General features: G+C 46.7%; 1 protein-coding gene across 1 annotated transcript; it reads left to right on the top strand.

Annotated features, from left to right (window-relative positions):
• The first annotated feature begins 9,484 nt into the window (after positions 1-9,484).
• LOC116735622 (keratin, type I cytoskeletal 13-like) lies at positions 9,485-14,266 on the top strand. Its single transcript, XM_032587631.1, has 8 exons — positions 9,485-10,043; positions 10,403-10,485; positions 12,063-12,219; positions 12,297-12,458; positions 12,542-12,667; positions 13,202-13,276; positions 13,351-13,508; positions 13,967-14,266. The coding sequence occupies exons 1-8, from the start codon at positions 9,531-9,533 to the stop codon at positions 14,052-14,054; spliced, it is 1,362 nt and encodes a 453-aa protein (XP_032443522.1). The 5' UTR covers positions 9,485-9,530; the 3' UTR covers positions 14,055-14,266.
• The last annotated feature ends 1,141 nt before the right edge of the window (positions 14,267-15,407 follow it).

Raw genomic sequence — 15,407 nt, 5'->3', positions numbered from 1 at the left:
CTCTGCTCTTCACCACAACATAGCCTGCAAAAAATGCTAATGCTAGTTAGCATAGCCACCGATGAAGGCGTATAGACGGTTTTTCTGGAACATCAAGTTGTTTCTTCACCGTTAGCACATTTAGCAGTGCGTACATGGTGATGATTGACAACACTAAGACCCTCCTCCCGGCTCTGATTGGGTCTGTTTGACCAGGTTTGAGGCATTGCAACTTATCAATTATTATTATTATTATTATTATTATTATTATTATTATTATTATTATTATTATTATTATTATTTCAGGTGACCACAGCAGCACTGGGAGGAGAACTGTGTTTTATTTCACAAACTTTTAATAAATATGGAGAAAACAAAACATTTGAGTAAAAGTTTTGCACAAAACAGTTTCAGAACCGATCTGGGTTCTTTAGCAGAACCTGATCCACTCACAGGTCACAGGTTCTGCAAAACCCAAACAGATACAAGAAAAATATAGACTTAAATAAATTCTAATAGAAATATGGAAATAAGAATTAAGAAAAGATCCCAGCAGCTTATCTGGGCAGACCTGGAGGATAAACACCTGGTCAGAACTCAGAACTGGGTCAGGATTTGGTTCCAGTTCAGTTTAAATTAACTAAACTCTGAAATGTCGCAAGCAGAGGAGGCTGGGATTGGTTCTGGTCCAGAAGGAGGAAATGGAGGGAATTCAGATTTATAATTATCCGTCATGGCCACCAGGGGGCAGCAGCGGCCAGTTTTACTTCAATCCACCGATTCAAACTGGAGCTGCTAGCCGGCTTTTATTCTGAAAGAACCACGACTTTATTTCTGTTTAGCTTTTAATTTCTTCTCAACTAAGAGCCACATGTTTCTCCAGGCTCCAGAGTTAAAGGTTTAATCAGCAGAACCAGAACCCACCAGGTCCAACAGAACCAGCGGTCAGTTAAAAGTTCTGATGGTCCAGTGACAGGCATGACGTCAAGAGCCCAAACTGTTGAGATTTATCTACTCATCTGTTCTTATGTGTTCAACATGTGTTAAAATGATGGACCCGTCTTCACACGGGCCTTTCAGAACCAGCAGGTTAAACCCAAAACCCTGAGAGAGTCAACAGAGTTTGATGGTTCTGGTTCACAACAAATAAAAACTCAAACGTTGCTTCGTCACAAAGTTAGAGAATTACATCCGAAAAATTATTTTTACTACAGAAATGTTCTGGTCGGTTCTGATCATGTTCTGGTTGGTTCTGGTCCGACCCAATCATAATAAAGATGCTGACCCAGTTGTCCAGCAGACTCGCTCTCCAAGCAGAAAAAGCCAGAAAAGATCATTTCTAAAGAAGCTTCTTGTTCACAGAGCTTTATCACTGGAAAGTTGAGTGGAAGGACAAAGTGCAGCCTGTTACCAGGACATTTTAGAGCGCTTAGAGGCTGAATCGGTACCGGTCCAGTCCGACCCAAACCCAACGGAGGTTCCAGAACCAACAGTGCAGACGGTCGATAACCAAAACTTCATCACTTTTGTCAAACTTTAGTCAAGTGGAAGTTTATAAAACAGCCGTGTAAATTAGAGCTTTAGAACTTATAAAAAAAAAGTAACTTATGGTAAGTAGAGCAGTAAACTTTAAAAAAACATCAGGTACCAAACAGAACCCGACCTCTGGACCTTCGCTGCTCCTCAGGGTGTCTCTGTGTCAGTTTGGTTCTGTCAGCGGCTCTGAACGTCTCGTCACGCTCGACGGCATCAGAACTGATCCAGTTCCTCTCCTCACCTGCAGCTGCAGAGCAGAAAATGTCGTCCCGCTAGCCGCCACCGCTAGCCCAACAGCTAATCATGCTAACATGATAACTAATCAGGTGTGATTCTGTTCAGGTGTTGCTAAGAGGCAAGCAGTTTCTACTGTGCTTGGTTTGGATTTATGTGGATCAATGGAAATGACAAGACAATGAAAATAAAAGACTTTATTACAAGTCAAAGTGAAGATCGGCAGAATGAATCTTAACTGAGCGAAACATTTCCAAAAAAAACCTGAACACAACTGAACTTCTGTCTCCCTGATGACACAACGATCAGAACCACCAGAACTCCTCCAGTCTGAGGCCGGAAACAGAATCAGAACCTCTGATTCTCGGCCTCCGCTCGGTGTCGCTTAGCAAGCAGGTCGATGTGAACGCTGGTTCCTGGGAGTCCGAGGCCGAGTTTCAGTCACAGGACTCTTGTCCGCCTGTGGGAACCGTTTGGTCGTTTTGTCTTTTAGGGCGAATCCACACCAGGAAAGTTCTTTGACCCGACTGTGTGGTCCGGACCAAAAGGAGACGTTATTTTTTCTTTTGGTGTTTATTTGCGTTCAAGTTTCTGCCAGCAGACTGTAGTTTCTACACAAAGCCACGATCTCGGCTCCTGTCATCAGAAACCAGGCGGGGCGGGGCACAGACCTGGAAAAACCCAGAAGTCCTGTTTGCTGGATTTCTCTTGTCCTCATTTGCGGGTGCCACCCGCAGTGGCACCCGCAATGCCACTGCGGGTGTCTGGAGCAGCTCATGCGATGCTGGTTCTGCGATAGTAATTCAGGAACAGCATCAGCAAATTCAGCTGAATCTGAATGAGATGTTTCCACCGAGCGGTACGCCACGGGTCTTAGCGGTTCAGGACGCCATTTTGAAACGTTCAGGAGAGTTTCCGCCGCCAGCCGGACGCCAGCCGGACTGTCGCTGGGCAGGTTAAAACCAAACGCCTAGCGTACTGGTACGATGACATTTTTCTGTTTTCCAATCAATGGATAGAAAAATCTCCGCCCTAACCGGACCGCACCATCATCCTATTGACCTACAGCTGGAGGACCTGGAGCGGGTCGGGTTGGTTGTTTGGGCCGCCTTTACAATCGAAAGCAGACAACAGCGTGACGAACCGCCCCGGATCAGTGCTGCTCAGGGGAAACGAGCCACATGTTGCTCTGTGATGAACCGGCAACCAGTGACCACTGGAGATAAACCTCCAACTAGTTAACCAGTTGTTAACAAGTTATCCAGCTGTGGAGAAGAACACAAACTGTCTCAGATAAAAACAGAATGATTCAGACGTTCAGGAACCAGCCAGCCTCTCGCAGACTGCCGGAGCATCAGGGTGACGGTCCACTTGGTCCGAGACCAAGAAAGAAGCTGCTGCTCCCAATCAACTCGTCTCCTGAACAGAAGCTGGTCGGACCAGACAGAGATTCAACTCTTTGGACACGATGAGAAACCTTTAAAACCTAACAACACTGCACGGTGGTGGGACCGTCATGCTCAGGGCCTGCAGCCACTGCAGGGGCGCAAAGCACAAAGTTCACAGATTCCTCGACTTTACCTCAAACAATGATCCCAAACCCACATCTACCCTGGCTCTGGACTGGATAAGGCAGGGTAACATTATGATCCCGGAATGGCCTAGTTCAAGTCTGGACCAGTTAGCAGAGAGGACAGAATGATGACTGAAGTTACTGTGTGTGGTCTCCCAGAAACATCCGAACCCCCGTTTCCTCTGCCCTGTGAGGTGCTGTTCCTGACGGACGGCTCGGTTCCGCCTGCAGCGGATCTGTGACCTCTCTTGGGTTTCGTTAATCGGACCCCTCCCCGGCCCGGGGCGCACTCCACCTTCCCAGATCTGCAGAGTGCTCATAAATCTGTTGAAGCGCAGCGCTGGAGGGGAACTCTCATCCAGATCCTGGAATGATCTCATCGCTCCGGCGCTCCAACGACACCCGGGGCTCCACAACCCGATCCGAGCCCGTTCCAGGAGGTTCTGTTGAGACCTGAACCAGAACCCGGCTCCTTGACTGAACGGTTGGAAAGCCAGCAGACAGAGAGCTGGCGTTCATCCCGCCCTCTGCCTGCGTGCCCTTTGGCCAGGCGCTGAACCCGAGCTGCACGTTCGTTTCAGCAGGTTGAGCCTCGACGCTCCGACTCACTGTGATCAGAAAAGCTGCTTGATTTGACCTTTAACCTCTAAACAGAAGCAGATTTCCAATCATCCAGCTGGGCTCTTTGTTGACTTCCAGGTAATATTTGCTGTGAACGACGCCGAGCAAACGGAGCGATAAAACGTCCATCAACATGCACAATAATAATAAACGATTAGTGACAAACAGGCCAGCAATTAACCAATTAATCACCTGATAAATGAAAACAAACTATAATTTCCGTTTAGATGATTTATTGTTTTTCTCTTTTCTCTTCGGTGAAGCAGATCGGAGGCAGAGAGGAAGTGGAAACGACTTCAGTGTCTCCGTTTGTCTTCCAGACTGGATCAGTTGGATCCTTTAGTCTCCTACAGATTGAAGCAGAAATTATGATCAATCATCAATTTTCATGAAACTGTGACTCCAAAAATCTGAATCGAATCACAAGACAGTTGAACAATCCCGTCCTTATCGGACCGGTCGCCACTTCATCACAAATTAAGGTCATATTTTGTAAAACCACGTCGGTCGATGTTCATAGATACAAAGTGACGCTGTTTTCTGGACCAGAACCTGCTCAGACTCCAGGTTCTGGTCTGGTGTGAGTTTCTAGAAAACAGGTTCAGTTTCTGGAATATTATGAGTCGTTCCAATGAACAGAACCAGAACATGTATGGTTCTGGACCAGAACTCGGGTTACGGATGCAGGAGTTTTAGGGGAATTCTGCAGGAATGAGCGGGAAGGCGGAGCAACTCCAACACCTGTCAAACACAGAAGGTCCTCCAAGATCAAACTACAGGAAAACCAAAATGTTCTGGACCGGTCCGTCTGGTTTAAGAGCTCTCTGGATCTTACGGTCTCTGCTGGACTCTTCAGAGGAACGGACGTCCAGAACCTGGTTTTCAGATCCCGTTCCCTTTAAGCCTTCAGTTTCAGACTGTCTGGATTTGAAACGGAGACGTTGGTAGAACTTTAAAGTAAAAGTCCTGGTTCCACTGCCTTTCTGTCGGCGGTCTGCTGTTCTCCCGGTGCTTCGTGGGTACTCTCTGGGTACTCCAGCTGATTTCCTGGTGTTCCACACGGCAGCGATCAGATCCATCAGACTTCCAGTCCGAGGTCTTAATCACTCAGTTGGACACGATCCTGGTTGTTGGTTAAATAATCATTTCAGTGAGAAATAATCTCTGAACTCTTGGAACCGTCAGCCTGGAGATAAACCCGTTTGCTTCTGCAGCTCACAAACTGAACCCGCCTTCTAGATCTCAGCTTGTTTCTGAAGAAATGACCGATTTAAACTGATGATGGGCTTTAACCCGAGAGCCTCTGGTGGATTTTGCTCCATTATCGCAGAAATGTTGAAGCTGGAAGCTTGAACATGAGCTGGAGCCGTCCCCAGAGAAATGTTGAGATTCCACCAGAGTGGGCGGAGCCACTAAGCGCTGAGGGGCGTGGTCTACTGTGGGGCTTAGGGGAGGGGCTACGCGGCGGCGTGGTCATGACGAGAAAAGCATTGTTGCTAACTTAGTGGCATTGTCGCTATATTTAGTGACTTTTCAGACCCTCTGATGACTTCTTGTCAAAAAGGCGACCAGCACCAAATCTAGAGACATTTCTTTTACTTTGAAGAGCCAATCCCTCTGCAGCAGCTGAGCGAGCAACAAGTTCTGCAGCAACCCGCCTGCAGTCAGACCCACTCTGCTCTGTGTTCGATCAGTGCTAACTACGCTAGCTGTCCATGTCCTGACTCACCACCAGGGGGCGTGTCTGAGTGAACCGTTTCTGTGAAATTCCCACAGAAACATAAATATAGAATCCTTAACTTATTTTGAAAGTTTATTTGCAAAAATGTGATTTGAGGTTTAGTTTCTCTTCCAGCTCATTAAACGTTGTTGGATCAGGAGTTTGAGTTTTATTAGCAGGAGGTTCTGTAGAGCAGGGTTATTATCCCCCAATGTTTTATCAGCCTGGCGGGCTGCCAGGCTTTACTTGCCCTCCCACCAGGCTAAGAGTTTATATTTGATACTCCAGTAACAGCGACGGATTAAGCTGGGTTGAAAGTTGATGCACTGATTGCCTCACATGCCATCATCTCTCTTGTGCTTCCAAATGATTGTAACTTTTTTCAACCCAAAAACCCGCTGGTGGGCGACTCCAGTACCCTGACCCCTGGGGGTGACCCTGTGTGGGGTCCAGACATTGGGACCAGTGTGTGGACACGGATGCCCAAGCTGCCTGCTTTAACGGTTCAAACACCAAATTTCATTAATACACAGCAGAAACCAGCTAAATGCTAATATAAACTAACATGTCGAGCAGCTTTGCTTCTTGCTCTGATGATGAAAAATCTGTTTTCCAGATTAGCCTTTTGTTCTCGATGCTGTTGGAACCAGAGAGAGGCTGGTTGTCTCCGTGTTGGACTGGAAACCCGTCCAGGATTCACTCTGAACCTGCTAACATCAAGCATTTCCCTTCAGAACCTGAGACCGGCTGCAGGAACCATTTCAACAGGTTCTGTCTCGTGTTTTTGGCCTGAATTGGAAAATAAATTTCTCCTCTCTCTTGTGCTGCAGCTTTTATTCACTCCTCTTATTGACTTTCTTTCCAATCTGACAGAAAAACCCGGAGGTCTAATCTGAAGCGGTCTGGAAAGTTTGATGACAGAAATGCTGACAGTTTTAACAGGAACATCTTGATTAAAGTTCCATTCGCAGCGATTGGACCCGCAGCGACTGGACCCAAACATGATCCATAAAGCTGAGCTCTGCTGACACGCAAGCAGAGAAATATGCAGCTGGGATGAGAGCTGCAGGCTGACGGCAGATTACTGCCTGTCAGTCACAGCCTCACCTTCAGTGCCTCGGATCAGAACCAGCCTGCAGCAGGTTGGCATTCGCTGGAGCCAGAACCAGAACCGACTGGAGCTCGGATGCCGACTTAACAGGAGGATTAAGAGCCACACAAAGAAACCTGCAGCTGAACTTTTACTCCATCAATCAACTAGAAAGTTGATTTTATGCCTCTGATCCATAAAGTTCAACATCTGTGTTAAAGTTATTATTAAGAATTATATTTTAAGTTATTTTAAATTAAATACCAGCGTTGAATAAAGTCATATTCACCATATATCTTTACTGACATTAAATTATAAAATAGAATAAAATAGAATAAAATAAAATAGAACAGAATAGAATAAAATAGAATAGAATAGAATAGAAGTACTTTATTCATCCCAGCAGGGAAATTACTTCGCAGTTACAGCATAGAGACAAGACACAACAACAACCACCACTGAATAGCAGTTGTAGATAAAATAAAATATAAAATGCTATAAATTGTAAAATATAAAATGCTGTTAAAGTAAGGTCATGTATTTTTCCCTTTAATAGAAATATTTTATTGAACTGTTTTCCTTTTTCACGTTTGGAAAGTTTCTGTTCATTTAATCTGTTTCATTTATTTATATCACAATAAAAATACTTTTCCATTAAACATTGTGTTAATGTTTCGTTTATGTTTATCGTTAGCATTTTAGCATTAGCAGGACTAATGTTTATGATTAGCGCTTTAGCGTTAGCAGAACTAGCAGCGTGTAACTGGAGGACATGAACTCGGTTCTGTTCCGACGCCGACTCCATTCGGTCCACTTCCAGAATGAACTCATCGCCTCCAGAACCATTGGAGCACCGTTCAGAATCTGCAGAAAGAGCCGAACCCCAGCAGAACCAGAACCAACCTGGTGGTTCTACTCACCCTGTAGAGCAGCAGGAGGTCCAGATTATCTGCAGGAACATCTTCACTCTTCTGCTTCACTCTGATGATCCCAGGAAATGTTCCGAGACCTTTGACCCACAGAATCACTCCGAGGGCCGCAGTCGGCCCCCGGACCACACCTTGAGCACCCTGGGTCTGGATCAAAGCAGACTGAAGGCTGAACGGAGTTTCTGCATCAAAGCCGACTTTGTTTCAGAGCTTCACGCCCGAACACACTCTGCGCCGCGAGTCGAGCTGCGTCGCCATGGTGACGGCGGCCCGGGGCGCTTTCCCACAGCGGGCGCCTGACGAGGAGACGCCGCCGGCAGCAGGCAAGCGCTCGGTGCCGCCGGCCGTTTCGGTCCGCTCTGAGAGCGAGATCAGCGCCAGGTTACCTCATCCCGACGCTGCAGGAGCTCCAGAACCGGTCCGACCGCCGGGCCTGCACCTGGATCCACAGAACATTATGACCACCTGAACTCAGGCTGGGCCCAAACCGAACCTCATGAGCACTTCTGGAGCGCAACGCGAAGCTCCACGTCGTTCACAGCAAATATATTAACTTGGTATTAACAGAGACGCAGCGGGACGGATCACCAGCAGAACCGGATCACCAGCAGAACCGGATCACCAGCAGAACCGGACTAGAACTAGTCACATTCTGGGGTTTATTTTGTGTCAAATGAGTAACTTCACTCTAAAACGAGCTGTGGTTAGCGCTTTAGCGTTAGCAGAACTAAAATGTAACATGCAGTGAAAAATAACCACAGAAAGTTGAGTGGAAGGAAAAAGTGCAGCAGCAGCGGGCGAACAGCGGATCATCAAACAGAATCCATTCCAGAACCTGAACATCTCGACCCAGACAGGTTCTGAACCACAAGCTGGTCCAGTGACCCTGGTGGTTCTGGGCTTCATGGGCCAGAAACCGGAACAGATCCGAGGAGGAAGATGAAACCAGAACCAACGATGAAGACTGCCCTGGACCTACAGAACCTGGTCTGGGTTCTGGAGCCCAGACCAGAACCGAGACATTTCTGTTAAAATCTCTGTTTTTCATTAGTTTTCTGAAACATTCCAACCCGTTCTCACGGTCCAGAACTCGTCACGTTGACGCGCATGGTTCCCCTGAGCCTTACCGTAACTGTTGCCCTAAACTTAACCAAATCGTCGGGTTTTGAAGGTTCGGCAGCGGTTTCTAGAACCCTTCGCGTTAATAATCCATGTAAAACATGTGACCTTCCCAAGTCGTCAACATGTGACGCTGAAGGACTCTGACCAAGTCGTCGTTCCCCTTCGCGTCAATATGCGACGAGTCGGGAGTGAGAATGTGTTGAACATTCTGATGTTCCGAGACATTCTGGGTTTTCTGTGATCCAGAACCATCAGAACTACCAGAAATACCAGAACCATCAGAACCACAGAACATAAAGGCTGAATAATAATGCATGTCTGGATTCTCCAAACTGGACCGGTTCTGTTCAGCAGGTGGTTCTGTTTTTCCCATCATGCATCCTGGGAGGTTCTGTGGGTTTTCATGAACCTCCATCAGAACCGCACCAGATCAGCTCAGGTCAGTCTGAGGTTCTGGACCCAGTTCGGTTCTGGACCCGGCAGAGCTGCAGCAGTGGCACCGCCCCGGCCTGATTCTGGTTGAGACGGGTCAGAACAGAGCCTGATGTCTGGGCAGGTTCCGTTCGGTTCTGCTGCAGGTGTCTGCCTCGGTGGGTGTGGGTCCTGGCTCCGCCCCCTCACCTGAAGCCCCGCCCACCGCGGCTCTATAAAAGGCCGCCCGGTCCGCCGCTCCTCACTTCTCTCTCCTCCTCTCCTGAGAAGACAGACCGACTCCTCATCTTCATCATGGCCACCATGATGTACTCCTCCTCCTCCTCCCGGAGCTCCATGGGCGGAGGCCTGGCCCGCTCCTCCTTCGGCGGCGGCGGCCTCAGCTCCTTCAGCGTGGCCGGGGGGGCCGGCGGCGGCGGCAGCGTCAGGGTCTCCCGGGCCAGCCGGAGCTTCTCCGCCGGCGGGGGCGGCGGCAGCGCGGCCTTCGGCTTCGGCGGGGGAGCCGGTTCCGGGTTCGGCGGCGGGTTCGGTGGGGGTGCAGGTGGCGGGTTCGGAGGGGGCGCGGGATTCGGTGCAGGTGGCGGTGCCGGGTTCGGAGGAGGTGAAGACGGCATCATCGGCAACGAGAAGTTCACCATGCAGAACCTGAACGACCGACTGGCCGCCTACCTGGCCAAGGTGGCGGCGCTGGAGAAGGCCAACGCCGAGCTGGAGCTCAAGATCCGGGAGTTCGCAGAGAGCAAGGTGGGCCCGTCCAAACGGGACTACAGCCACTTCTACGTCACCATCGCAGACCTGCAGGCCAAGGTGAGTCTGCACCGAGACCCGAGAACAGCCGAAAACACCCGACAGGACCCGAAAACACAACTTCAGAAAGATGCTGACGGCGGCAATAATCTGCAGAAATGAGGAAATCTGAATATATTTATTAAAGATTTAACCTTTGATCAAAGATTCTCCAGATGATCAAAAAGTTTTAAGATGAGAAACTTTTTATAGTGATGAGAAAATTAACTGATGATGCCACACCCATAAAACCATCTGTCATTAAAAATAACAACAATCATATCTATAATGATAACATCTGTAATGATTATATCTATGATCTGTAATAATCATATCTATAATGATAATAAATGCTGATATTGGGTTGTCTGTGTTTTCAGATCGAGGCAGCCCTCATCTCTAAAGGCTCCGTGATGCTGAGCATCGACAACGCGAGACTGGCTCAGGATGACTTCAGGATCAAGTCAGTGTCTGTCTGTCTGTCTGTCTGTCTGTCTGCCTGCCTGCCTGCCTGCCTGCCTGCCTGCCTGCCTGCCTGCCTGCCTGTCTGTCTGTCTGTCTGTCTGTCTGTCTGCCTGCCTGCCTGCCTGCCTGCCTGCCTGCCTGTCTGTCTGTCTGTCTGTCTGTCTGTCTGTCTGTCTGTCTGTCTGTCTGTCTGTCTGTCTGCCTGCCTGCCTGCCTGCCTGCCTGCCTGCCTGCCTGCCTGCCTGCCTGCCTGCCTGCCTGTCTGTCTGTCTGTCTGTCTGTCTGTCTGTCTGTCTGCCTGCCTGCCTGCCTGTCTGTCTGTCTGCCTGTCGGTCTGTCTGTCGGTCTGTCTGTCTGTCTGTCTGTCTGTCTGTCTGCCTGCCTGCCTGTCTGTCTGTCTGCCTGTCGGTCTGTCTGTCGGTCTGTCTGTCTGTCTGTCTGTCTGTCTGCCTGCCTGCCTGCCTGTCTGTCTGTCTGCCTGTCGGTCTGTCGGTCTGTCTGTCTGTCTGCCTGTCTGCCTGCCTGCCTGCCTGCCTGTCTGTCTGTCGGTCTGTCTGTCGCTCTCTGCAGCTCAGGCGCGCCCTCTCCTGGCGGAACGTCCCCATTACATGGAAAAATCAGTGAAAACGCATCTGGAACTGCCGGGCTGGATCGATTAATCAGTTATTGAAATATTCAAGTAATTTTATAATTAATTGTTAGGTGGAGCATACAGACTATAAAAATGTAATTTGTTGATAAAACACAGAAGAAATCAAGAAAAACTGAAGTGGTATTTTTATCTTCACATAGTTCAGATTCTGTAATAATCTCATATTAAGCACAATTTCTATAACATTAATAAAAATTAGCTTTCCTGAAAGAATAAATAAAATACCATTATTTTAAAAAGGATTTTAATTATTTGCATTTTTTATGTATTTTATTGCAGATTAAATGGTAAAATTAAAACTCTGCAGAATGTGCCTTTTTTAATCCGATTAATCGTCTGAATAATCGATAACTAAAATAATCATTAGCTCTGTCTGTAACAAGCCTTTAGCTCATCTGACCTTTGACCTGACCAGATAATTCAATTCCAAAATACTTTATTTATCCCAAAATGAAGTTAAATGTTGTTGTATCTCATTAATAAGTCTAAAGTTGCTTTATTAATGAGTTTAATGTTACATTTCTTACCAGTTTGTCTTGTTAATTTTCTAAAAATTAAACAAGTTCTTACATTTTAAAAAATAATTTCAAAAATAAAAAACATTAACATGTACATTTTTAAAAAAATGTTAATGCATTTTTAGCATTTTTTAAAAATCTTAGTTATTTATTTAACAAACATGAACATTTGAAAATTTAAAAATAATTAACTTAATTAAAATTAAAAATGGTAATTTTTAGAAATGTGACAACTTTTTTCAATGTATTTTAAATTTAAAAAGTTTTAATTTAAGAAAGTTATTATTGTTTTTAAATTTGAAAAGTTTACCAGAGGAAACGCCTCCCTGCGATGTAAATCCACTGACTCCTCCGGTAGCCGGGTCGTTCCCAGCGGTTCTGACGCACTGCGGTTCCCGCCTGCAGGTACGAGAACGAGCTGACCATGCGCCAGTCGGTGGAGGCCGACATCGCCGGGCTGAAGCTGCTGCTGGGAGAAATAGGCGTGGCCAAGAGCGACCTGACCATGCAGATCGAAAGCCTGAAGGACGAGCTGCTGTCCATGAAGAAGAACCACGAGGAGGTAGGCCAGCCGCCGCTCGTCTTTCACGCCGCCTCCCACAGGTTGACGCTTTCAGCTGCCGCTTCTCTCCGCCGCAGGACCTCCTCGCCATGCGCACCCAGGTGGGCGGCCAGGTCAACGTGGAGGTGGACGCCGCTCCCCAGGAGGACCTCACCAAGATCATGGAGGAGATCAGGGAACACTACGAGTCCGTCGCCGCCAAGAACCGCAAAGAGCTGGAAGGCTGGTTCCAGGCCAAGGTAGGAACCCGACCGCGCGCAGCATGAGCCTGCAGAGGTTCTGTTACCGGACCGAACCGAACCGCTACATCGTCTTTCTGCAGTCCGAGACACTCTCAAAGGAGGTGGCTTCCACAGAGATGACTCTGCAGACGACGACCACAGAGGTGAAGGAGGTGAAGAGTCAGCTGCAGGCGCTGGAGATCGAGCTCCAGTCCCAGCTCAGCATGGTGAGACCCAGCAAACCGGAAATTTACTGAAACACAAGGAACAAAGTACCAGTAGCAGAAAGTTACTCTCCCTGTTCTATTTGAAATCGTAATGTCATAAGAACAAAGTTCAAATGATGAAAGTCAGAATATCACAGGAATATATTAATGTGAGAATAAAGTCAAAATAATACAAGAATAAAAATATGAGAATGAAGTAGTAACATCAGGAAATAAAGTCAAAATAATTTTGAGAATAAAGTCATGAATGAAACGAGGAATGTTGAGCAGCTTGTGAAGTTTTACTTCAATATCAGTTCTACTAGTAAGAAAATACTTTATGTTTTTACACGTCATCAAGTTAAAAACAGCAGAAACAAAGAACCACAACAGAGCAGGACATCCAGAACTTTCTCTCATCTGATAACTCTTACCTGATAAAACAGAATCTTTATTCTGCAAATATAAAGATTTTATTCTCCATTAAATGATGGATTATTAGTCAGAGGAAAGCAGCGCCGCGGTGGTTCATCTGATTTAATCGTCTCGTTGCAGAAAGCGTCTCTCGAAGCGTCTCTCGCTGACGTTCAGAACCGCTACGCCATGCAGCTGAACGGCTACCAGATGAGGGTAAGCTGCAGCTCACCTGTGCACTGCTGAGGCTGATCTGAACGGCAGCACTCAGCCTGAGGTTACCTGTGCAGGTGACGTCTCTGGAGGAGCAGCTGCTGCAGCTGAGGGCCGACCTGGAGCGGCAGGGACAGGAGTACCAGATGCTGCTGGACATCAAGACCCGGCTGGAGCTGGAGATCTCCGAGTACCGCCGGCTGCTGGACGGAGAGGCAGCGGGATCCGCGGCAGGGTGAGAGCGGATTCAGATTAAAATGGAGGCCGGCGGTCTGCAGACAGCCAGCAGGTCTGTTTGGTGGAGATTAGCAGTAGAGCTGCTGGGATGATTTTACTGACCTGAAGCTGAAAACTGGATCGAGGAACATTTAATCTACTCAATGACCAGCTAATTCCTGTTAGCATTGCATGCTAACGGCTACGGTTGCCTCTACATTCAAACAGTAAAGCACCAGATTCACATATTTAAATCTGGGAAAGATTTAATGATACACAAACTTCAAACAGGAAAAATTAAGTCTTTATAAAGGCAGCCATCTTGGATTGGTAAGAAACCTACAAATTTAATCCAAGAGGATTTCTCTCCCTCTTTTTTCTTCTTTGTGTTTATTTTCATTAAACTATTTTCTGACTCTGAAATATATAAAATAAAAGCACAAAAGCAGAGACTCACCCACTTCCCTTCTTTTGCAGGCTTTCCTCTTCCTCCTCCTCCTCCTCTTCTTCAACCACAGTTACCAAAACTGTGATCACCAAGGTGATCGAGGAGAGCAGCAGCTAAGAGCATTCACACGGCTGTCTGATGGTGGAGTCGAATCTTGACCTTTCACCTTCCTGCTTAATGAAACAAGAACCACTTCCTGCCATGAGGAGCGTCCATCTCATCTTCTTCCTTTTACGCCTCACTTCCTGTTGTGACTCAGTTAAAGATGGTGAATCTGTGAGGGAAACTTTCTGTCTGTCTTCAACAAATAAACTGAACTAAACTCAATAGAAATGGTCTGGTGTTTATTTTAGTCTCTATTAAAATGTTTAAATCAGTTTTGGAAAAACTCAACTGATCTCACATCTATCAGCCAATCAGAATGGAGGGAAACTTTCTTCCTTACTTCAGAGAAACGTAACGCAATCTTTAAAGGAAGGAGATTTATCACAAATTCAATTATAAAATGCTACAAACCATCTGCTAATGAATAATATAAAAGAAGCATAAACTATTAAGGACTGAATACATTTCTAAAACCAAGAGGGAAAGTTTTCTGACTTAAACATTTAAAAAATGACTAGCCAACATGCTAAAGATAGCCAACATGCTAAAGATAGCCCACCTGCTAGTGATAGCCAACATGCTAAAGATAGCCCACCTGCTAGTGATAGCCAACATGCTAAAGATAGCCCACCTGCTAGTGATAGCCAACATGCTAAAGATAGCCCACCTGCTAGTGATAGCTAACATGCTAAGGTTAGCACTGGATAACATTGGGATTTTGCTCATTTTAGCTTTTTTGTCACTGCAAAAACAAAAGAACTGCAGATAATAAAACAAGCAAATAACTAAAATGTTGAAGAGTTTGAACAATCACAAATTCATCGTAGGGGAAAAAACTGATCCTCTGGCATCTGACCTCTGACCTTCTCTCGCTGCTACGTTAAAAGAACACATCCTGTTGGAAATGTGAGAATAAAAGCACTTCCTGTCCTATTCAGAAGTGCAACACTCATCTGCTTCCTACACCTTGTTTCCTTCATGATGTTGGTGTCGGGATTTGAGTTTTTTGTGTTTACTTTGATTTCTCCGTGTCCTTTGAGTCCCTGTGCTGTCCTGTCCTCACCTTGATTGCTCCCTGGTGTCTCGTTTCCTTGATTACCTTCTGTGTATTTAACCCCACCTGAGTTCCTTGTTCCTCGTCGGATCCTTGTCGTCTTGTGAGCTGCACATGTTCCTCAGTCCTTTCGTTTGTCCTGTCGCTACCTGTGATGAGCCCAGGTTTCCGCTCAGCAGTGCTGCCTGGGATTTAGGACTGTTTGTGTTGGATCATCTGTACCGGTTACACATCATTAAACCTTCATTTTACTTCTACCTGGTCTCCGAGTCTGCCTCCACCTCTCACACCACCAGCTCTTGACAGTTGAA

This window comes from Xiphophorus hellerii, chromosome 16 (assembly GCF_003331165.1).
Source record: "Xiphophorus hellerii strain 12219 chromosome 16, Xiphophorus_hellerii-4.1, whole genome shotgun sequence".
NCBI classification, from domain to species: domain Eukaryota; kingdom Metazoa; phylum Chordata; class Actinopteri; order Cyprinodontiformes; family Poeciliidae; genus Xiphophorus; species Xiphophorus hellerii.
This window is presented reverse-complemented; position numbering and strand designations above follow the sequence as displayed.

What these genes read in the sequence shown, in the direction of transcription:
- LOC116735622 (XM_032587631.1), top strand. Translation starts at nt 9,531, where the DNA reads ATGGCCACCATGATGTACTCCTCCTCCTCCTCCCGGAGCTCCATGGGC. An exon ending in CAGGATGACTTCAGGATCAA is followed by an intron (nt 10,486 to 12,062) that starts GTCAGTGTCTGT and finishes TCCCGCCTGCAG; the next exon opens with GTACGAGAACGAGCTGACCA. An exon ending in TGAACGGCTACCAGATGAGG is followed by an intron (nt 13,277 to 13,350) that starts GTAAGCTGCAGC and finishes TTACCTGTGCAG; the next exon opens with GTGACGTCTCTGGAGGAGCA.